This window comes from Chiloscyllium punctatum, chromosome 11 (genome assembly GCF_047496795.1).
Source record: "Chiloscyllium punctatum isolate Juve2018m chromosome 11, sChiPun1.3, whole genome shotgun sequence".
Classification (NCBI taxonomy): Eukaryota; Metazoa; Chordata; class Chondrichthyes; order Orectolobiformes; family Hemiscylliidae; genus Chiloscyllium; species Chiloscyllium punctatum.
In genome coordinates, this window is record NC_092749.1 from 88,455,110 (window position 1) to 88,478,915 (window position 23,806).

At 43.3% G+C, this 23,806-nt stretch overlaps 1 protein-coding gene across 4 annotated transcripts in view; it reads right to left on the reverse strand.

Annotated features, from left to right (window-relative positions):
- Positions 1 to 23,806, reverse strand: part of prkn (parkin RBR E3 ubiquitin protein ligase) — a 1,117,394-nt gene that overhangs the window by 469,890 nt on the left and 623,698 nt on the right. For all 4 annotated transcript variants that reach the window (XM_072581208.1, XM_072581206.1, XM_072581207.1 and 1 more), the window contains one exon: positions 12,721 to 12,836. In XM_072581208.1, coding sequence (XP_072437309.1) covers positions 12,721 to 12,836 — 116 coding nt within the window. The remainder of the gene's footprint in view (positions 1 to 12,720; positions 12,837 to 23,806) is intronic.

A 23,806-nucleotide genomic window follows, 5' to 3' on the forward strand; every position in this document is an offset into this window, starting at 1 on the left:
TCCTGTGAAGGCTCTGAAACTTCAGTTTGTAATGAGATTCTAATGCTATTTTTATTCACTTGATTCTCTTTAAGCCTGTACCTGAAGAATTATCTTATCTTGTTATTGTTAACTTTGTCATCACATTAAAAGTTCAGAAATTTGTTAGGTTGTTGTTCAAAACCTGATCTGCCTTCCTCAGCCAGGTATTTTTTTCAGATAAAAAGGAACTGTTTTCATCCCTTCCTTTAAGGGATCAAATCTGCTCTAAGTGTCCAGTAATTGGCCTCTTTTCATAGGTAAGAGCTTAAAGATGTGTTGCTGGAAAAGCGCAGCAGGTCAGGCAGCATCCAAGGAGCAAAAGAATCGACGTTTCGGGCATAAGCCCTTCTTCAGGAATGAGGAGGGTGTGCCAAGCAGGCTAAGATAAAAAGCAGGGAGGAGGGACTTGGGGGAGGGGCATTGGGAATGCGATAGGTGGAAGGAGGTTAAGGTCTTCCACCTATTGCACTCCCAATGCCCCTCCCCCAAGTCCCTCCTCCCTGCTTTTTATCTTAGCCTGCTTGGCACACCCTCCTCATTCCTGAAGAAGGGCTTATGCCCGAAATGGATTCTCTGATGGATTCTCTGAATGAGTTTTCTGTTCAGAGATGTTTCCTTCACAGTAGCAGCTGTTCACTTCTAATTTCCAGGTTCACTCTGAGCGGCCACAGCCAAGCGCTCGTTATGACGGGAGGGCATTGGTGAGTGTATGTGAGGGATCTATCCACTGAGCTGAACTGTGCTTTGCTTTTGTTGTTCTTGTTGTTTTGTTGCTGCTGCTCCTGGAGCAGGGAGGGACATTTAAACTCATTTTGTATAGAGGCTTCTGCAGTTGTGGCCTGAGCAGGCAGACAGAGATGGAGAGAGACACCGACAAGAGAGCAAAAAGAGTGGGAAGAACAGAGACAGAGAGAGAAATATAGAGATAGACAGACATATACACACACACCCTGGTCACATTCTCACACAGGCCCTGAGAGAGGGCCTCTTTGACCTTTCACTCCAAGAGAAATGCGTTGTCACTGTCCTTGCTCTCATACAGATAGGCACACAATCAACACATAGACTCACTCCTGTTGAGAGAGGAGCCCCTGATCTCTCTCATACTGGCCTGGAAATGGACAGACAGAGAGAAGTAGGGTCTGCACTGCTCCTGGTCTCTTGCAGACACACAGGCTCACTGAAGTCCAGGGAAAGAGGAGACCCCTGCCTGGTCAAACTCACTGGCCCGGAGAGAGAAGTGGGGTTCACACAGTATCTGCACTTACTCTAACTCATGCATTCTGTCTCTCCTAGACATGCTTACTTTCAGACGCTTTCTTTCAGACAGACACAAATATAAATACTTAGAATTGGGCCTGAGCAGCCTCTAGTCTCATACATAAACTCTCACACAAACTCTTACTCAGGCCCTGGGAGAGAGAGAAGCCCTTGGTGTCTCTCACACATATGCAGGCCTTGAGAGAGAGAGAGAGAGAGAGAGAAGGTTCTGCATTGTACCTGGTCTCTCACTCACAATTAGTCTCTCATAGACTCACTCAGTGGCCTCGAGAGGGACTGCGAGAAAAGCAGGATTCAAGGTTTGTGTAAAGATTTGTAGCTTGGGTGTGAGTTGTTGTGGTTGTGAGTATGTTCGTCGTCCTGAGACCATTTTGTCTGATTGTTTCACTGGCTTGTAGGTTGTTGGTTGGTGGGCTGTATCTGACACATGGTGGTAGTATTTGATTCCTTCAGCATCCATGTATGAATCTGAGTTGCTCATAGGTAGTGCTTAGGCAGTTGGCACAGGATTCCCATTTCTTTGCTTGACTTAGCGTCTCTCACCTGTAGGTGTTCAAGGTTTGTGTAAAGATTTGGAGCTTGGGTGCTGGTTATCATGGTTATGGGTAAGTTCTCATATCCACACTATGCCTGCATTAAATCTGACTACCTAGACTCTCCTGATGTCTCTCTCACACACACAGGCCCAGAGAGAGACAGAAGTGGGTCTGTACTATCTCTGATTTCTTACACTCACACAGGTTTGTTGAGGCCCAGAGGAAGAGAAGAAACACGCAAAAGGGGAAATTGTTGGAGAAACTCAGCAGATCTAGCAGCATCTGTAGAATTAAAACAAGAATTAGTTTCGAGAGCAATGGGCAACACAGTATGAGCATGGATTTATTACCAGTCGCTAGTTGCCCTTGGTGGTAAGCTTTCTTTTTGAATCATTGATATTTGGTGTAGGTTTATTCATGGAGATGTTAGGGCGGGAGTACCAGACATTTGACCAGGTGATAGGTGATTATATTTTCAACACAGGATCGTATGTGGATTGGAAGGGAATTTGCAGATGATGATATCCCTTTGTTTCTGCTGCCCTTGTTCTCCCCGATGGTACTTGTTATGGTTTTGGAAAATGCAGTCTAAGGATCTTTTTTGAATTCCTGCAGTGCATCTAGTAGATAGTACACTGCTGCTACTGAGTGTCAAGGGGGAGAGACGACCATTTTGTGGATGTGGTGTTTAGTCCTGGACAACATCCAGTTTCCTAAGTGTTGCTGGAGCCAAACCCACCCAGGCAAATGGGAAGTATTCCATCACACCATGACTTGTGTCTTGTAGATGGTGGATAGGCTATGGGAAGTTCAGAGGTAAGTTAACCACTGAAGGATTTATAGCCTCTGAAATGATCTTTTAGCCATTCTATTTATGTACGTCCAGTTCAGTTTCTGGTCAATCATAGTCCCCAGGAGGTTTATAGTAGGGAATTCAATAATGGTAATGCCATTGAATGTCATAGGGTGACGGTTAGATTCTCTGTTAATCAAGATGATTATTTCCTGGCACTGGTGTAGCACAAGTGTTATTTGACATCTCTCAATCCGCACTTCGATATTAACCACCGGTAGGTCTGCTGCATTTGAACATGGAGTACTTCAGTACAGGAAGAGTCGTAAGGGGGCTGAACATTATGCAATCATCAATGAATATTCCAGCTTCTGAGCTCATGACAGAGGGAAGATCATCAGTGAAGCAGCTGAAGGTGGTTGGGCTTAGGTTACCACCCTGAGGAATTCCTGCAGAAATTCCTGGAGCTGAGATGACTGAACTCCAACAACCACAATCATCCTCTGCTGTGCCAGGATTGACTTTAATCAGCAGAATGTCTCCCCCAACTCCCCCACACCTCCACCTCACCCCGCCATTGACTTTGGCTAAGGCTCCTTGATGCCAACATTTGGTCAAATATGGCCTTGATGTCAAGGGCAGTCACTGTCACTTCACTTCTGGAATTCAGCTCTTTAATCCATGTTTGTACTAAGTCTGTAATGAGGTCAAGAACTGACTGAGTCCAGCAGAATCCAAACTGGGCAGGTTATTTCTAAGCAAGTGCTTCTTGATAGCACTGTTAGTGACACCCATCACTTTACTGATGAGAGTAAACTGATGGGATAATAATTTGTCAGCTGGATTTGTCCTGCATGTTATATACAGGGCCATTTTCTACACTGTTGCAATGTTGTATGGTGGCTCGGAGGTTAGCAGTGCTGCCTTACAGTATCAGGCACTTTGGTTTGGTTCCACCTTTGGGTAACTGTCTGTGTGGAATTTGAATTTTCTCTCTGTGTCTGTGTGGGTTTCCACAGCTATGTTCTGGTTTCCTCTCATAAATCTTCTTATTTACTACTACCACTTGTACAGATGTTACTACCAGTTGCTACTTATTTCTACTACCACTTTGGGAGTAGCCCAAATATTCTAGTCAACTTCTGTGAAGAAAACAATATTATTGCTAAATGTTGTCAGGGTCCATAGCTTTAGCAGTATCTAATACAATTTCTTAATATCACGTGGAACTAACCCAGCACTTCTGGCTGATGATTGCTGCAAACACTTTAGTTTTAACTTTTGCACTGATGTGCCTGGCTCTCCTATTGTTGAGGGTGGGGATGTTTGTGGATCTTCCGCCTCTAGTGTGTTGATTATTGCAGGTAGACACTTGTCAGATCTATTTTTCAAAATAATGGGATGTCCTGACAATATAGTGAGTATAACTTTGACATTTGCAAATTATTGGTACGATTATATTCTAGAGTAGATTTATTTGTCATTTCTACCTAATACAACAGATACAGTAAAAATCGAGACAGCGTTCCTCCAGGACCAAGGTGCTACATGGACAGCACAAACTACACGATCGTACAAAGGGTGGCATAAAATGCATCAAAATACAAAAACATGCAAATTAGTGTAATAAAAGAAGGATAATTAATAGACATTTTTCTAGCAGCATTTTGAAGTTGTGCAAAGAATTTCAGATGGAAAAGAGTCTGATCATACAGTCTTAAGGAGCCTGATGGCTTGGGGGGAAGAAATGTTGCACAGTCTGGCCAAGAGAGACCGCATGCTCAGGTATCTTCTGCTAGATAGCAGGAGGGAGAAGAGTTTGAATGAGGGATGTGTGGGATCTTTCACAATGTTCTTAGCCTTTCGGATGCAGCAAGTGATGTAAATGTCTGTGATGGAGGGGAGAGAGACCCCGATGATCTTCTCAGCTGTCCTCACTATCCATCGTAGGGTCTTACGATCTAAAACAGTACAATTCCTGAATTAGGCAGTGATGCAGCAGCTCAGAGTACTCTCAATGAACCCTCTGTAGAATGTGGTGAGGATGGGGGTTGGGAGGTGGGCTTTCCTCAGCCTGCGCAGAAAGTAGAGATGCTGCTAGGCTTTCTTGGCGGTGGAGTTGGCTTTGAGGGTCCAGGTGAGGTTCTCCACCAGGTGGATGCCAAGAAATTTGGTGCTGTTCACCATTTCCAAAGGGGAGCCATCAATATCCAGCAGAGAGTGGTCGCTCCATGCCCTCCTGAAATGAACATCCATCTCTTTCATTTTGTCCACGTTCAGAGACAAGTTGTTGGCTGTGCACCAGTCCGTTAGCTGCTGCACCTCTTCTATGTATGCAGACTTGTCATTCCTGCTGATGAGACCCAATACAGTCATGTCATCAGTGAACTTGATGATGTAATTTGACCTGGGCATCACTGCACAGTTGTGTATCAGTGGGGTGAACAGCAGTGGACTGAGCACATAGCCCTGGTGGATCCCATGCTCAGTGTGATGGTGTTGGAGATGCTGTTCCCAATCTCCGAACTGGACTGACCGAAGATTCCTAGTCAGGAAGTCCATGATCCAGTTACAAAGGGAGATATTTAAGCTCAGCAGATTCAGCTTTCCAATCAGGTCTTGAGGAATGATGGTGTTAAATGCCGAACTGAAGTCTATGACGTAGATGTCTTTGTTCTCTAGGTGGGTGAGGGTCAGATGGAAGGTGCCCAGTTAGGAGGGCAGCTGGGTCTTAATATGCCCCATCATGAGCCTCTCGAAGCACTTCATGATGATGAGAGTTAACGTAACAGAGCGGTAGTCGTTGAGACAGGATGCTGAAGACTTCTTTGGTACAGGAACGATGGTAGTGGCCTTAAAGCATGTTGGAACTATGGTAAATTCAGTGAGATGTTGAAGATGTCCATGAGAACATCCATCAGTACATCAGAGCATGCTTTGAGCACTCTGCCTGGGATGTTATCTGGTCCAGCGACCTTATGTGGATTGGCTCTGCACAGGGTTTTCCTCACTTCGGCACTGGTAAAACACAGCACCCAGTCATTATGGGGGGGGGGGGGGGGGGGGGGGACTTTCTTGCTGCCACTTCATTTTGTGCCTCAAATCATGCATAGAAGTTTTTCAACTCATCCAGGAGCGAGGCATCACTAACAAGCAAAACTGTTCTGTGGTTGGTGATGGCCTGGATTCCCTTCCACATGCTCAGTGTATCGCCGCTGTCCTGAAAGTGGCTGTGTAGTCTCTGTGCTTGTACACGCTTTGTCTCTTTGATGGCCCGGGTCAGGTTGGCCCTCACTGTTGTTAGGGCCACCTTGTCATCTGCTCTGAAGGCGGAATCACAGGTCCTTAGCTGTGCACACACATTTTTGGTCATCCATGGCTTCTGGTCGGGGCAAGAATGCAGCGATGTCATCAATACATTTTCTAATGTAGCAAATCACCAACACTGTGTACTCCTCTAAGCTGATGGAATCGCCAATGGTTTCCGCATCCCTGAACATGCGTCAGTCACTGCACTCAAACTGTCTTGAAGAGAAGAAATGGCTTGTCGCAGCCAGGTTTTCCCCTGCTTCAGAACCTGTCTGACACATCAGATGTATGTTTGGATTAGCATAACAGAGATCTGGTCTGGTGAACCGAGGTGGGGCTGTGGCTCTGCCCTGTATGCATTGGGGATGTTGTATAAACCAGATCTAGTGTTTTCTCCTCTCTCGTCGCAAAGTCCATGTGCTGATGGAATTTAGGGAGCACAGTCTTGAGATTCGCATGGTTGAAATCTCCAGCAACAATAAACAGACTATCAGGATGTGCGTTCTGCAGTCCACTAATAGCCCCATACAGTTCACAGAGTGCCTCCTTAGCATTAGCACTGGGAAGAATCTACACCCTGACTATAAGGACAGTGATGAATTCCCATGGCAAATAAAATGGACTGCATCTAAAAGTCACAAACTCCACCAGTGATGAGCAGTAACTGGAGACTAGCATGAAGTCTTTGCACCATTTTGTGCTGATGTAGACACACAGACCCCCCCCCACCCTGAGCCTTACCGCACAGAGCTGCATTTCTGTCAGTGTGAAACTAGGCGAGCCCATCTTTCTGGATGGTGGTTCTGGAACTCTGCCGCTAAGCCATGTTTCCATGAAAACAATGACGCAGCAGTATCTGAACTCACACTGAGATGCCTGACACAGTCGTATGCAGAACGGTTTATTGTCCAAGGAGCAGACATTTGGAGAGCAGAATGGAAGGTGGAGCTGGCCGGCTAGAGTTAGTTTTTAGCCTGGTACGAACTCCTGCACACTTACCCTGCTTCTGCCTCTTTGCACACCGCTTTTGATGTCTCAACACCTGGTCACCGACATCAGGTGAGGCCGAGGACTGGATGCCTGGTCTCCGCAGCAAGCTGAGAACTCCTCCAAGCTTACCACACTTCCGCCTCCTCGCACACCATTTCCGATGTTTCAACACCCGGCCACCAACATCAGGTGAGGTCGGAGACTGGAGGCCTGGTCTCCGCAGCAAGCCCAGATTGCGTAACTGCCTCAGCAGCTCTCCATTCAGGTACATTTCCTCTGCTGTAGCAGTGTTCACTGTAACACTGTCTGCAAACACCGAGTTTTCTGTTCCTCCTGGAACTAAATAGTTTTCGGTCCGGAGAGGCCGCTGTGAGCAGTTGTCGTGACGCCATCTTGGATGTCCAATACCTAACTTACAGTTACTCTATAATTTCTGCATAATCCTACACTGCCATTTGCTTTTGGTACTAGCTCAGTTACTCTAGTCAACTCCTGTGATGATATTCTCTGTCTCCAGACTTTTGAGCTCTTGCTCCACCTCAGATTACAGAAAATTGAACACTGTGCAGTAAACTGCATCTTTTTAACCCATATTTTGGCCTTATATCCTTAAATAAAATGTCCAATTTTATTAAACACTAGTAAACAAAAGTTAATCAGTAAACAAAATTTGGTAATCACATTGCTTTATTTGTGAGTTTCCTTTTAGATGAAAATATTTCACTCTAATTAACTTCTGTGATTTTGACCAGTTGCTGCCAGTCTGGTTTCTAACCCTTCACTATGATAATGAGTAATTTTGCCCATTGCTCTGTGTATGTGACTGGAACCATCACTCTTTCCATTATGGAAATTTTCTTTCCTGTATAATTTCTTAATTCCATGTATGATTTGTCTAACTGATTTTTACTTAATTTTTGATGGTACTTACTTAAGAATCACATGAACTGCAACCCTCATGCCAACCACCATGTCCGTCAATTGTTACTTGTACTATAATGCTCTGTGAATTTTTATTGGAATATTCTTCTTGTACAGATCTCAAATGACTCCTCATCAATTTGCTGTTCTTTCACATTCATTTGTAGTGATTGCTGTTTTCTTCCATGTATCTTTGTCTGATGTGCCTTGGTAAATTAAAACTTCTTGCAGCTGTAGCACTCTGCATTCACAGGTGAACAGTTCTGTGCTCAATGTTAGCCTAAGCATTGCTATCAGGATTTTGTAACTACTTGGGGTTTTCAGCTTACTCATCTGCAGTTTATTTACATCAGCAAACAATTATTATTAACTTTAACTCCTCGCAGGTGTTGTAAACATGGACAGTAATGCTTGGCAAGCTATGACAAAGGTTAACTTTGGTAATCTGTCCCATAAAGGCAAGCCCGCTATCTGGATGGTAGCGTCTGGAACTCTGTCGCTAAGCCATGTTTCCATGAATACAAGGACGCAGCAGTCTCTGAACTCACACTGAGATGCTTGTCACAGTCATATGCAGAACAGTTTATTGTTCAGGGAGCAGACATTTGGAGAGCAGAATGGAAGGTGGAGCCGGCTGGCTAGGGTTTGTTTTTAGCCTGGTACGAACTCCTGCACACTTACCCTGCTTCTGCCTCTTCACACACTGCTTCTGATGACTCAACAGCCAGCTACCTGCATCATACGAGGCCGAGGACTGGGCATAATGGGACAGATGGCATGGTGGCTCAGTGGTTAGCACTGCTACGTGACAGCGCTAGGTACGTGGGTTCAATTCCCACCTCTGGCGATTGTATGTGTGGAGTTTGCACATTCTCCCTGTGTCTGTGTGGGTTTCCTCCCACAATCCAAAGATGTGCTGGCCAGGTGAATTGGCCATGCTAAATTGCCCATGGTGTTAGGGGCATTAGTCAGGTGTAAATGTAGGGTAGGGGAATGGGTCAGTGTGGATGTGTTGGGCCAAATAGCCTGTTTCCACACTGTAGGGAATCTAATCTAAAAAATAATGCTTTCTCCTAATGTTGTGATGGACGGACAGCTTTTTCAGAACCATAATAACCACTCTAATACCCATACTGTGTAACTGATCCCTTGTTCTAAACTGATACCTTTTCATAATCTCCAATTATTTAAGACAGTGGTGTTACACAGAATGTTTCACAGTGCCTTCACCTTTAGTTTTGTATAAGTTAAAGAAAATTCTTCAGTGATTTATCTACTTCTGTACATGGTTCAGTCAGAAATGTCATCCTTTTCTTTTCCCCTACTCCTTAATGAACAGACAGATTATCAGGAACATCCAGGATATTATTAACAGTGAAAAATGCTTTAAGCTGCTCCACATACACAGACTGTCAATCACATCTACACTCTCTCAATAATATCTGTTGGAGGAGCCATCTTTGAAGGTTAGGAAGCCAAGTGTACAAACAATGTTTCTATGAAGAATGGATTTTTAAAGTTATTTCTCAACAAAAGAAAACCTCTCAATTCCACGACTGACTTACTAAAAGGTGGAAGCTTATCCCATCTAAATTTGTTTGGCCAAGGACATATACAACCCCATTCATGTCACCAAATACAATATCCTTTCAAAGTAGACTGAATGGTGTGCAGTACATGAAAGTCAACATCAAACTAAACTGGTTTATTCTGATATGTACATGTTTGCAAATTGTCACAAAGTGTGATTACACTGACTCTGGAATCCAATTGTTTTGTTCATATTTGGACAAATCTGTAATGAGATTTAGAGCATAGTGACTCTGTCAGAACTCAAATTTGCATGAAATGTGCTTCTCACTTTATCCAAACTATTCTACATGCAACTGACATCTCATCGTACAATGTGTACATGTGCTCCTATGATGATGTTTCCTCAGAGTTGTTCACAACCTGAGACTTGCACAGTCTCATCTGCCATCTCCTGCTCTTCTTCTGGCATTGGCCCAACAGAAAGAGCAGGTTGGAGAATGTACAATTGGTCAGATGGGAGGGCTAATAGCTCATAAGACTGTTACAACAGTGTTAGCTACATTTGCATACTAAGGTATCTATATGTTTTCAGCTTTACATTATTTTAGATTATCTTATACTTCTGTAGGACAAATGTTTCCTTTATCCAAGATTTGATTTTAACTGATCATATGATTATGATACTTAAAATGATATCAAAAGGTTATGTTCTGAATATAGAAGATTTCTGATTTAAAATTTGCTATAAACTAAATCATCACATACTTAATGCGCAGGTTGGATAATCCAGTTGGCTTGATGGGTATAAAATAGTGCAAAATCACTAATATTTCAATTCTTGCAATGGCTTGTGATATTTCATAGCAATTGCCTCCTTTCCTTATGCCATGCTTAATGTGGAGCCATGCCCCAAAGACTATAAACTACTTGAACTCTCTAACAGCCAGAGATTTGAGACATATGGCTAATTATTTTTCCTTACATTTTGAATACCTTTGAATTAAATTTCTGTCTATTTCAGCATTTTGTGAAGAATTCAATTAAAGCCTTTCAAAAAGCTGATAACCTTGTTTATTAGGCAGAAATCATTTTTGGAGGAGGTATGGAGGCAATAGGTAAAATTAAATGAATAATCGTGGAGATAGGCTACCTACTCAAAAATCAAAAACAATACTTAGCTCTCTTTGTATCATTAGTGCAGCAGCTTATTTTGTTGCAAACTATAATACAGAAGTTATTTGTTTCTGTTAATCAGCGTGTTGAGACAGATTGGTTTTGGTATAAATCCAGCTTAAATTACTGCAAAACTCCAGAGTGGACGGATTCCTCTGGAATTAATATCACTACTTTAACTTCTCTCAAATACTGCAAGGTGAAGCAATTGATGTAATGTCATGTTCTGATTCATCATTTCTCACTCCAATGTCTAAAACCACATCTGTATCACCAGGAGTACAATTCAATCAGTATATAATAGTCATTGCAATGGAATACTTTCTGTTCTCTTCCCTGGCAAGGATAAAAACTTCAGTCTAAAATGATTGTCACCACATGAAAAATGTGTGAAATTTGTTCTGAAATGAAATTGCTTTTTGTAGTCACCATGCAGTACATCACTCCAGTTTTCCTTCTGTAGTGCGATAATTTTCATTACCAGTCAGGAATTCCATTATCAGCAAAATTGAATATAATTGTAGAAAAAAAGTATAATCGTCGAATTGAATATCAAGGCATCTTATAAATATCAAAGCATTTATTCTGTCAATTAGTGAAAGAGGGGTACTGTCTTACAATCATAATCATTATGGAAAAGAAGGGGGTCATTTCTGTGTATAGTCAGAAGTCAGACCAGGTTATTGTCGAACAGGTTTATTTGAAATCACAAGCTTTCGGAGGCCACCGGACAAAGGAGCTACGCTCTAAAAGCTTGTGATTTCAAAGAAACCTGTTGGACAATCTCCTGGTGTTGTGTGACTTCTGACTTTGTCCACCCCAATCCAACACCGGTATCTCCACATCAGTCCTGTGCTTGCCCAATTTTAACTGCTCCACCATCAGTTGTTGCACTTCAGTTGCTTAGACCCTATGCTCTGGGATAGTATCTTTCTGCATTTCTACCTCACTTTCCTCCTTCAAAATACTCCTTAAGATTTACTTCCTTGAGGAAGCCTTTTGGTCATCATTTTATCAGGGGTCATGACCCTGACCTCAGGATAGAAAGTAAGTCTAAATCACTTCAGCGCATTGTGACCTGCTCAGTTATTTTTACCAAAGATGGTCTCCTAAGTGGCCTCCTGTTGGCATCCTTCCAACGAGGGATGCTGCTGATGCTCCTGGGGCTGCCAGCCAAATCACAGGACCAGCAGTTCTGATGCCTTAGCAACATTACAGGGTTAGCTCATCATTGCTGAGAAGTGCAGGAGGCCTCAGGAGCTTCGCCAATATTTGTTAAACTTAAAAGCCCTTGTGCCAACTGATGGAGGGCAAACTATTCTGTGGAGGTAATCGGGGCCATGGATGCTCTTTTCATTGTTTACAGCCTGCTCTTTGGCCTGTGAGACCTTCCCTTTTGAGTTGATGCCAACAGGCTGCATCTTACTGCAACAGCTCCAATACATTGCGGGTGGTTACCTGACCTTCAGCATGAAGTGGCTCCAAGTTTGACCTTTACAATTTAAATGAGCTGCCCAGTTCCTTGTGATATGCAACCTCTCTGCACCTTGTCCCACCTGGGGGTACAATTTCGATGGCCACAAAGTGTCAGGTGTTCAATCCAAATCTGCTCTCAGCAGCTTTACTGAAACTGCAGCTCCCAGGAATAGTAAAATTCTGGCTAGCATCTCCTTATGTGGCTCAGTATCATACTTTGCTTATTAATGATCTCATGAAGCACCTTGGAACATTGCATTCCATTTTACATTTATCATAATAGAAATTGATCTAGGTTAAGTAATTGTAGCTATTTTGGGAACCACTGTTTAGTCTTATTATTTAAAATATTATATTAAGCATTTGAAAGAAAATTACTGCAATGCATCAAGATCAGCAATAGGAACTTGAGGAATGGAGGAACATGCAGAATTGACTCAGGTAGAAGCACCTAAAAAGAGATTTTGAAAGGCAATTGCTATTATTTTGTTGTTGCTACAAATCCACGCGCAACATATTTTCTTCAAGGCAAACAAAAATGTTATAAGATCAACAGAGGGAATCTTTCTTTGAAAGTAAAGAAAATAAAGAATAGTTTTTCCCTAGATATAGTTCAGTCATTTACTTTACTCACATCATGAAAATCCTTCATCATCAAGAATACAGTTAAATAAGCGTTATACTTACACAGTTTCAGTACAGGTTATACATGGGATGTTTTGTCTGTTTGGAGTAATTAAGTTCAAAATCACAGATGTGTCACTCTCAGAGGTTGGATGTTTTCCACATTTGAAGTAAAACTCCTGTAAAATGTAAACATGAGTTAGTGGCATATTGTAACTGATAGAACACATTTTACTTTGATCACTTAAGGCTAAATATTTGGACTCTATCGATCATTTAAAATTTTCCTTCTGTTCTATGTGAGGGACATTTTCTGGCACAGCGTGTAGTTTTAAGTTCTGGGTTCAAGTCCTACTCAGGCTTTAATGGCCGACGAAGGCTCATAACACAGCTAACCAAGTTAGGTGTTAAGTTATAAATCCTGATGGCAGGTATTCAGAGTGGGAGAAATAAGACTGGATGTTGATACAGTTGGTATAGTTGAATAGGTGCTGGTGGTATTCAGGTTAATCACAACCGAACAGGATTTCATCCCTGTTCCAACGGAGGTGGATTCACGACCTTCCACCTTGCCTCCCAATAGGTGGTGAGGATGATGATGAGATCCTGATGGAACTTTCAATGTAGTCAGCTTGATGATTGATTCCCACAAGAGGTACATGCACCAATATTCACATAGATGCAAGCTAGCACTTCCCACACTCTCATAGCCCATTTCTATTCAGTTTTCAACAACAGGCACAGTGTTTAAGCAATTGTGAATCATTTTCTGATGTTCTGTCAGAGAGCAGCTCCAATTGCATTTCCTGATACATCTGTTGTGACATACGTCTCCACATGACCACAGATGGAAATGCTATCTTCCTGTTTAATGTAATAAATACGGCTTGCTGTGCCATTGTCCACTCACATTGTGCATCTTTGCGCATTATTATTCGAAGAGGTTCTCACAAACTCTTCCCACAATGAGCTTCCAATTATCTAACACTTCAACACACCATAGAATTCCCATGCCAACATTTCTGTCCCAAGCGTGTTGCAATGCTCCAGCAAGGCTCAACCTGTTCAGAAATGTTATTACACTCCTCTGGAGCAGGTGGGACTTGAACATGGGTCTCTTAATTCAGAGGTATGGACATTACCACTGCACCACTAGAGCCAAAACAGCATTTTATTTTCCACTAAGGGAACCTGCAGTCTTCGGGACTTAATATTGAGTTCAATAATTTTAAAGCCCAAGCACCTATTTACAAATTCTTTACCCATCCCCGCCATGCCCCAGGCCCTGTCATGATCAGACCCATTATTTGCTCAGCCAACCCATTTTTTGCCAACTTATGGTCCCCATTATCAGCTTTTCTTCCTCCCTGGCTCGCTATCAGCTGTGCCTTTTTGTCTATCTAACTTCCAAATGCATTCCCACCCCTATCTCTCTGGGCTCTGTCTCCATCAATCCATGATATTGAGGTGCTGGTCTTGGACTAGGGTGGACAAAGTTAGAAGACAGTGAGGACTGCAGATGCTGGAGATCAGAGTTGAAAGTGTGTTGCTGGAAAAGCACAGCAAGTCAAGCAGCATCTGAGGAGCAGGAAAATCGATGTTTCAGGCCAGAACCCTTCATCAAGAATGAGGCACGAAGCCTCGGGGGTGGAGAGATAAATGGGAGGGGGTTGGGGCGGGGGAGAAGGTAGCTGAGATTGTAATAGGTGGATGGAGGTGGGGGTAAAGGTGATAGGTCGGAGAGGAGTGAGGAGTGGATAGGTGGCAAGGAAGGGACAGGTCATGAGGGTGGTGCTGAGCTGGCAGGTTGGAACTGATGTATGGTGGGGGTAGGGGAAATGAGGAAACTGGTGATGCCCTATGATTGAAGGGTACCGAGGTGGAAGGTAAGGTGTTCTTCCTCCAAGTGTCGGATGGTGAGGGAGTGGCAATGGAGGAGGCCCAGGATCTGCATGTCCTTGGCAGAGTGAGAGGGGGAATTGAAATGTTCAGCCATGGGATGGTGGGGTTGATTGGTGCGGGTGTCCCAGAGGTGTTCTCTAAAGCGCTCTGTGAGAAGGCATCCAGTCTCCCCAATGTAGAGGAGACTGCATCGGGGACAACGGATACAACAAATGACATGTGTGGAAGTGCAGGTGAAACTTTGATGGATGTGAAGGGCTCCTTTGGGAGGTGTGGGTGCAGGTTTTGCAATTTTTGCGATGGCGGAGGAAGGTGCCAGGAAGGTGGCTTGTTAGGGGGTGTGGATCTGACCAGGGTGTCACTGAGGGAACGGTCTTTGCGGAAAGCGGATAGGGGTGGGAGGGAAATATATCCCTGGTGGTGGGCTCCATTTGTAGGTGGTGGAAATGTCGGCGGATGATGTGATTTATGCAGAGGTTGTGCAGTGGAAGGTGAGAACCGGAGGATTCTGTCCTTGTTTCGGTTGGGGGGGTGGGGTTCGAGGGCGGAGGTGAGGGATGTGGACGAGATGCTTTGGAGGGCATCTTCAACCACATGGGAGGGGTAATTTCAGTCTTTAAAGAAGGAGGTCATCTGTTGCGTTCTGTGGTGGAACTGGTCCTCCTGGGAGCAGACGCGGCAGAGGGGAAGGAATTGGGAATATGGGATAGCATTTTTGCAGGAGATAGGGTGGGAGGAGGTGTAATCCAGGTAGCTGTGGGAGTTGGTGGGTTTATAAAAAATGTCAGTGTTGAATTGGTCCTCGTGGATGGAGATGGAGAGGTCTAGGAAGGGAAGAGAGGTGTCAGAGATGGTCCAGGTGAATTTAAGGTTGGGGTGGAATGTATTGGTGAAGCTGATGAACTGTTCAACATCCTCGTGGGAGCATGAGGTGGCACCGATGCAGTCATCAATGTGGTAGAGGAAAAGGTGGGGAGTGGTGCCAGTGTAACTCCGGAAGATGGACTGTTTTACGCAGCCAACAAAGAAACAGGCATAGCTGGGGCCCATGTGAGTGCCAACGGTTATTCCTTTCGTCTTGCGGAAGTGGGAGGATTGGAATGAGAAATTGTTGGGGGTGAGGACCTGTTCAGCCAAATGAATAAAAGTTTCAGTGGAAGGGTACTTGGGAGAGGAAGAAATGGAGGGCTTGGAGGCCTTGGTCATGGCGGATGGAGGTGTAGACGGACTGAATATCCATAGTGAAGTTGAGGTGTTGGGGGCCAGGGAAACAGAAGTCTTGGAGGAGGTGGAGGGCGTGGGTGGTGTCCTGAGTGTGTGTCAACAAAGTTAGAAATCACACAACACCAGGTTATAGTCCAACAGCTTGGTGATTGATTTTTACAAAAGATACATGCACCAATATTCACAGAGATGAAAGCTAGCACTTCCCACTCTCCAGTAGACCATTTGCATTCAGTTTTCAACATCAGGCACAACATTTAAGCTGCCCCTTCATCAGGTAGCTTTGGAACAGGATCATAAGACACAAAATTTATAGCAAAAGATTACAGTGTCATGCAACTGAAACGATATATTGAACAAACCTAGATTGTTGTTCGGTCTTTCATCTTTTTATGGGTTGCAGGTTTTGGTTAATTAATGTGTAAATCCCAGATTTTAAGTCACATCCTCGAGATAACTGAAGGTTTTATTAAAAAAAGGTGACAGCTCAGCTCAAACAATGCTTTATAGGTGTGAGGTCAGAGTCTTTCTGTACCCCAATCTTGATTCTGACAGGTTCGACTTCCAAAGTAATAATTTATAAAATATTACATGGATTGATTGCCTGCATTGACCGACTGCAGATTGGCCTCTTTTTGAGCAAAATAGAATGTATCTGTAAATATAATTCTGCAAATGCAAATTCACCCCATAGACTTACGTGTGTGTGTGTGCATGCATGAGAAACAGAGTGTGAGTGTCTGCATGTGAGTGAGTGAGTGCACTTGAGAGTGTGTGTGCATGCTTGGTAAAGTTTGTGTGTGAGTGTGATGGACTATAAGCCTGTGAGAGGGTGTGTGTGTGGGGGGGCGTGTTTATGTATGAGAGAGAGTGTGTGTATGAGAGAAGGTCTGTGTGAGTGTGTGAGTATGTAAGTGTGTGTGTGAGAGAGTGTATAGTGTAGTGGGGTCACCTGTAGTGTGACATGAACCCAAGGGCCTGGTTGAGGCTATCCTCATGGGTTCTGAATGCGGCTATCAGCCTCTACTCGGCCACTCTGCGTTGTTGTGCCTTAGAGGACGGTTGCCCGAAGATCTAAGGCCAAACTCCCTGATCACAGACATGATCCTTGACTGGGAGGGAACACCCCTGCCTGGCGATTGTTGCACGGTGTCCATTCCTCCATTGTCGTAGCTTCTGCTTGGTCTCGCCAATGTACCGTGCCTCGGGGCATCCTTGCCTGCAGCATATGAGATAGACAGTGTTGGCCAAGTCACATGAGTACCTGCCGTGTACATGGTGAGTGGTGTTCCCACAGGTAATGGTAGCATCCATGTTGACACTCTGACATGTCTTGCAGTGGTGGCCCGTGAAAGGATTCACGTGTTATGGTTCATATCCTGAAGGCTGGGCAGTTTGCTGCAAACAATGGTCAGTTTAAGTTATGGCAGTTGCTTAAAGGTGAGAAATGGAGGCATAGGGAAGATCTGGATGAGGTGCTTATCAATATTGATAATGTGTTGCAGGCTGCGAAGAACATGGTGTAGTTTCTTTGCTCCCAGAAAGTACTGGATAACGAAGGGTACCCTATCGGTTGCATCCTGTGTCTGTCTCTGGAAGAGGTCATTTTGGTTTCTCGCTGTGGCATGTCAGAATTGGTGATCAATGAGTTGGGCATTGTATCTGTGTTATGAGTTTGATGGCATGTACTGCATCTTTCAGAGAGAGTAAAGGCTATTTTGCAGTGAGAGTTTGCAGGCAACTGTCATGTGACTGACTAGCAGTCTTAGAGTGTGCTGGAAAATTGAAAATATGTAACATTTGGCTATAAACTAGACACCTCAGTTGTTTTGACCGCCATTTGAATTTGACCAAACAGTTTAAATTATGCCCCAGGATACTAAAACCCAACTTAATTTGAATTTTACTGTTTTGCCAACATCGAACCAATGAGACAATTCGATATTTGGGGCATAAATATGCTGGCAGTTTGAGAGTTAGCCAGAGAGTGACAACCTGCCATCTAGAGGGAAATACTGCTATTCAAAATGGACTCTATCTAAGGTACCTTTTTTTATATGAAATATCTTTCCAGCAAAAAACTGAAGATGACTCAGACAGCTTGACAGCCAGTGGAAGACCAATGCTGATGATGACAGCTGCTGTCTGGTTTTGAAAATTAGGTTGATGCAATTTTAATAGGGGCTTTTGTTGGATCAGGAGAAAGTGAGGACTGCAGATGCTGGAGGTCAGAGACGAGAGTGTGGTGCTGGAAAAGCACAGCAGGTCAGGTAGCATCCGAGGCGCAGGAGAATCAACGTTTCGGACATAAGCCCTTCATTAGAAATGCTCATTCCTGATGAAGGTCTTATGCCCGAAATATCGATTGTCCTGCTCCTCAGATGCTGCCTCACCTTCTGTGCTTTTCCAGCACCACACTCTCGACTTTTATTGGATCAGTATATTGTTATAGATTAGGAGGTAGATAACAGACCTTCAAAAAAAAGGAGGCTTCAAGTTTTAAAACGTTGTTGCTTAATGTTCACTTTTAGAGTTAAAAAATAAAATTGATATTTTTCTTTAAATAGTGGAATTTGGGAAGTTCTCTGTTGCTCATACGTTAACAGATTACAAGGCGAGGTGAGCTTTTCTGTGTGTTTGGTTTAATTAGCAGAAGGGTCCACTGCCAAGACGTAACAGTTTGGGTTGAGAGAGAAAGAGAAAAAGAGAGAGAAGAAAGAGAGAGAAAGAGGAAAAAGGAAGAGAGAAGGTTCTCAGCTGATCAGAGAGAGAAGAGAAAGAAAGAGAGAGACAAAGAGATAGAGGAGAAAGAGAAAGAGAGATGAAAGGGAGACAGAAAAAGAAAAGAAAGAGAAAAGGAGAGAGAATTTAAACTTCAGAAGTTGTGAATTAGTCAGGAAAGTCAAGTTAACAGGACAGAGATGAAGAGAGAAGGTAGTGTTATATGCAAACTGTTAAAACATTGCCACATTTTGATGAGAATGATGCCAAAGCTTTCTTTATTTTATTTGAAAAATTAGCTTGACAGTTGTGAGTAATGCTAGTTCAAACTAGGCTGGTAGGTAGAGCTAGTGAGGTATTTGCAGTTCTGTTAGATGAGGGATCAAGGGATTATGAAGCTGTCAAACAGGCTGTATTAAGTGCTTATGAAGTGTATTGACAGCGGTCCAGAAACAAAGAAGGAACCAAGTCAGACATGTTGAGTTCGAAAGAATTAAACATAGTTATTTTGATAGATGGGTGCGGGCCTTAAAAATAAATAAGACCTATGCGGCTCTAAGAGAGATTATTCAGCTGGAGGTGTTTAAAAACTCACTTCCAGAGATGATAAGAGTTCATGTGGACGAAAAGAAAGTTCAAGAAGTGAGAAGAGCAGCAGATATGGCAGATGAATATACGCTGGTGCATAAGGCAAAGTTTAGTTTCCGGCAAGAATTTCATCCTGAGAGAGATAGAAATTGGGAGAAGGGGAGATCCTACACTACAAAACAAAGAGTAGAGGACACTAGTAATTGTTTACCACAGGTTAAAAAAGAAGCCCAAGAGGGTGGAAAGGAGGTTAAAGGCCTCAGGTGTTTCCACTGTGGTAAAGTGGGACAAGTAAAATCACAGTGCTGGTCATTAAAGAAAGGCACTGTGGGAAAGGATGTGGTAAAAGAAGCTAAGCCAGTAGCATTAGTGAAAGTAATAAAGGAAACCCCAAGAAAAGTTGAGGAGCTGCAGGAGAGTGCAGGCAAGGGCTGGGTATGGAGTTAGTTCCTGATCTCTATGAAGAATTTGCCTCTGTGGGTAAAGTTTACTCAGAAAGAACAGGGGAGAATGGAAAGAAGTCATAATTTTGAGAGATATAGGATTGAATAGAAAGAGATGAACGTATTTGCACTCTTTCTGACCTGTTACCCAAGAGAGTGGTAATTTCTGGGATAGATGCACAGAAATTTAGCATTGAAAGTGTGATGCTGGAAAAGCGCAGCAGGTCGGGCAGCATCCGAGAAACAGACAGTCCACATTTCAGGCAAAAACCCTTCATCACGAATGAGGCTGGGAGCCTTGGGGATGGAGAGATAAATGGGGGGTGGGTGGGCCTTCCCCCAGGCCCACCCTCTCCCATTTATCTCTCCACCCATGAGGCTCCCAGCCTCATTCCTGATGAAGGGCTTTTGCCTGAAACGTCGATTTTCCTGCTCCTCGGATGCTGCCTGACCTGCTGTGCTTTTCCAGCACCGCATTCTTGACTCTAATCTCTAGCGTCGGCAGTCCTCACTTTCGCCTTGAAATTTAGTGTTTCCCTATGTAACATTAGGTTGGGGTGCCAAATCAAGACTGGGGTAGTAACTGTAGGAGTGATTGACAAAGTGTCAGTTCCAAGAATACAGTGTGTTCTTTGGAACGATTTAGTAGGATCCAAGGTAGAAGTGACACCTCGAGTTGTGGAGAAGCCAAAGGAAGAGCAGGGACCTGAGAAGTTAAAAGAAAAACACCCTGAAATTTTCCCAGACTGTGTAGTAACAAGATCCCACGATCGTAGGTCATAGCACAAAGCAAAAACTAAAGAGAAAGATGAGGACTTGTGGTTCAGTTTGACATAATGATGCAGGAAAAACTTGAACATGCAGAGGGTCAGGCAGAAGGGTTTAGTCCTGAAAGTCTAACAGAAAGATGAGACAAGAAAAAATATATATGTTGATGCAGGCTCAGAAAAGGAGGCAGAGAATATTCCTGAAGGGTTATTCCTTAAAGATAGAATCGCAAAATGAAAATGGAGACCACAGCAAGTTAGTGCAGAGGAGAATGGACAGAGGTGCACCAAATTGTGTTGCCAGCAGCATACAAACAGGAAGTGTTACAGGTACCACATGAACTACCAGTGGGAGGTCACCTAGGGATTGGAAGACTCAGGCTAAGGTACAGAAGCATTTCTATTGGCCTGGACTGCACAAAAATGTGGTTAACTTGTGCCAAACGTGTCATATATGCCAAATTGTAGGTAAGCCACAAGCAGTAATAGAACCAGCACCTTTGTTGCCAATTCCCATATTGAAGAACCTTTCATGCAGTTAATAATTAATTGTGTAGGTCCCCTCCCTAAAACTAAAAGTGGCAACCATTACTTGATGACCAGAATGAATGTGTCAACAGATTTCTGGAAGCAATTCCATTACGAAGTATTAAGGCTAAAAGGGTGGAGGAGGAATTAGTAGCTTTCTTCACATGTTATGGGTTACCCAGAGAGATCGCTCAGACCAAGGGTCTAATTTTACTATTAGGCTGTTTAAGGAAGTCATGGATAGCTTAGGTATAACAAAGAACAAAGAAAATTTACAGCTCAGGAACAGGCCCTTCGGCCCTCCAAACCTGAGTCGATGCAAATCTCCTGTCAAAACCTGTCGCTCAATTCCTAAGCATCTGCATCCCTCTGCTCCCCACCTACTCATGCATCTGTCCACAAGCATCTTAAATGAATCTACTATGCCTGTCTTTACCACCAGACACCCACCACCCTCTGTGTGAAGTACTTGCCACGTGTACCCCCTTAAACTTTTCACCTCTCGCCTTGAAAGTGTGACCTCTCGTTATTGAATCCTTCACCCTGGGAAAAGCTTGTCTCTATCCATCCTGTCTATACCCTTCATGATTTTGTAAAGCTCAATCAGGACCCCCCTCAATCTCCTTTTTTCTCATGAAAATAAACCTAACCGACTCAACTTCTCTTCATAGCTAGCACCTTCCATACCAGGCAACATCCTCGTAAACCTTCTCTGTACCCACTCCAAAGGGTCCACATCCTTTTGGTAATTTGGCAACCAGAACTGTCCACAGTGTTCTAAATGTGGCCAAATCAATGTCTTGTGCAATTTTAACATGACTTGCCAGCTCTTACTCAATACCCCATCCAATGAAGACGAGCATACTATATGCCTTCTTGACCACTCTATCCACCTGTGCAGCAACCTTCAGGGTACAATGGACCTGCACTTCCAGATCTCTCTGCCCATCAACTTTTCCCAAGGCTCTTCCATTCATTATATAATTCGCTCTAGAAAAGACTAAAAATGATATAGACTTTAAATCAAGTATGCATCATCCTGAATCCCAGGGGGCTTTAGAAAGGTGGCATTAGATCCTGAAGACCATCTTAAGAGCATACTGTCAGGATTACCCAAATGATTGGGATAAAGATATCCCATTTGTATTGTTTGTGTGACCCAAATGAATCGACTCAGTTTACTCCCTTTGAGTTAATATTTGGACAAGAAGTGAGGCCTTTTGGAATTAATTAAAGAGAAATTGACAGGACCGAAGTCGGAGATCTCACATTTGGATTATATATCGGGGGTGAGGGAGAGATTAAATCAGGTAGCTGAGTTAGCTAAACGGCACCTGAAGAGGGCACAGCATAGAATGAAGTAGATGGCAGATAGAAACTCTGAAATTCGAACATTTTCCTATAAGAATGATGTATTAGCATTGATACCAGTGGTAGAAGATCCCTTCAAAGTCAGGTTTAGTGGTCCTTATCAAATTGAGGAAAACTTAAGTCAGGTACACTATCTGGTAAAGATGCCGGATAGAAAAAAATCTGCATTGGGAATGTCATGTGAATACGCTGAAACCTTATTATAACAGAGAGAAGGAACTGGAGAATCAGATGTTAGTTATTGCCCTGCAGAGTGAGGAATCAAACCCAGATGTTGTGGAGTCTGATATGCCTCAAAATACTTTAAACAATGAGGAAGCCCCGAAGGATTGGGATAAGTTAGTAAACTATCTGCCTCAGGAGCAAAGAATGCAGTTGAAAAGTTTGTTGTAGCAGTATCAGGACATATGCAGGAATAAGTTGGGGAGGACAAACGCTATTGTGCATGAGGTAAAAGTAGGGAATGCTGTTCTGATAAAAGAAAAGTGGATGCGATGCTCAACGAAGCTGTCATTGAACTGGGTCAGAGAGAATAGGGTTCACTGATTGTGTTAGTTCCCAAACCTGATTCAACAATTTTGTGTGGACTATCGGAAGGTCAATGCCATTACAAAATCGGACTCTTACCCAAAACCAAGATTGGAGGACTGTATAGAGAAAGTTGGACAAGCCACTTATATCACAAAGTTGAACTGAGTGGGTGGTTGTTGGCAGGTACCTTTATCAGAGAAAGCGAAAGAAATTTCTGTGTAACCCCAAATGGGCTTTATCAATTCAAAGTGATGTCCTTTGGAATTAAGAACGCACCAGCCACATTCCAAAGACTCATGAACAAAGTAGTGGCTGGGTTAACAAACTGTGCAATTAATCTGGATGATGTAGTAGTCTTTAGTGTGTCATGGAAAGATCACATGGTACAGTTGGCAGAACTCTTTGGACGATTAAGAGAAGTAAAACTGGTAACAAATTTAAAGTAAACAGAATTTGCGAAAGCAGAGGTAATGTTCTTGGAACATAACATCGGTCATGGAAGGTTGTCCCCAAGGAACGCAAAGGTGAAGGCCATCGAGGAATTTCCATGAGCAAACTCGAAGAAAGAGGTGCTTCGATTTTTAGGACTAAGCGAATTCTTCTGGATGTTTGTTCCAAACTTCAGCAGTGTACTGGCACTGTTAACAGATTTGCTGAAGAAGAACACAAAATTTCAGTGGACAGAACAATGCCAGGAGGCATTTGACAATTTAAAAACAGTACTAATGACCGCACCAGTTTTAGTTATACCAAACCTTTTGAAACCCTTCAAAGTTGTAATCGATGCTAGCGACATAGGAGTTGGAGCTGTACTGCTACAGGAAAATGATGATGGAATTGAACGGCCAGTTGGTTAGTTTTAAAAAAAAACTCAACACCCATCAGAGAAAAGACTCTACCATGCACACACTCACATGTAGACAATCACACTCTGTCTCTCATGCACGCACACACACACATAAGTCTATGGGGTGAATTTGCATTTGCAGAAATATATTTGTAGGTACATTCTATTTTGCTCAAAAGAACCCAACCTACAGGCAGTCAATGCAGACAATCAATCCATGTAGTATT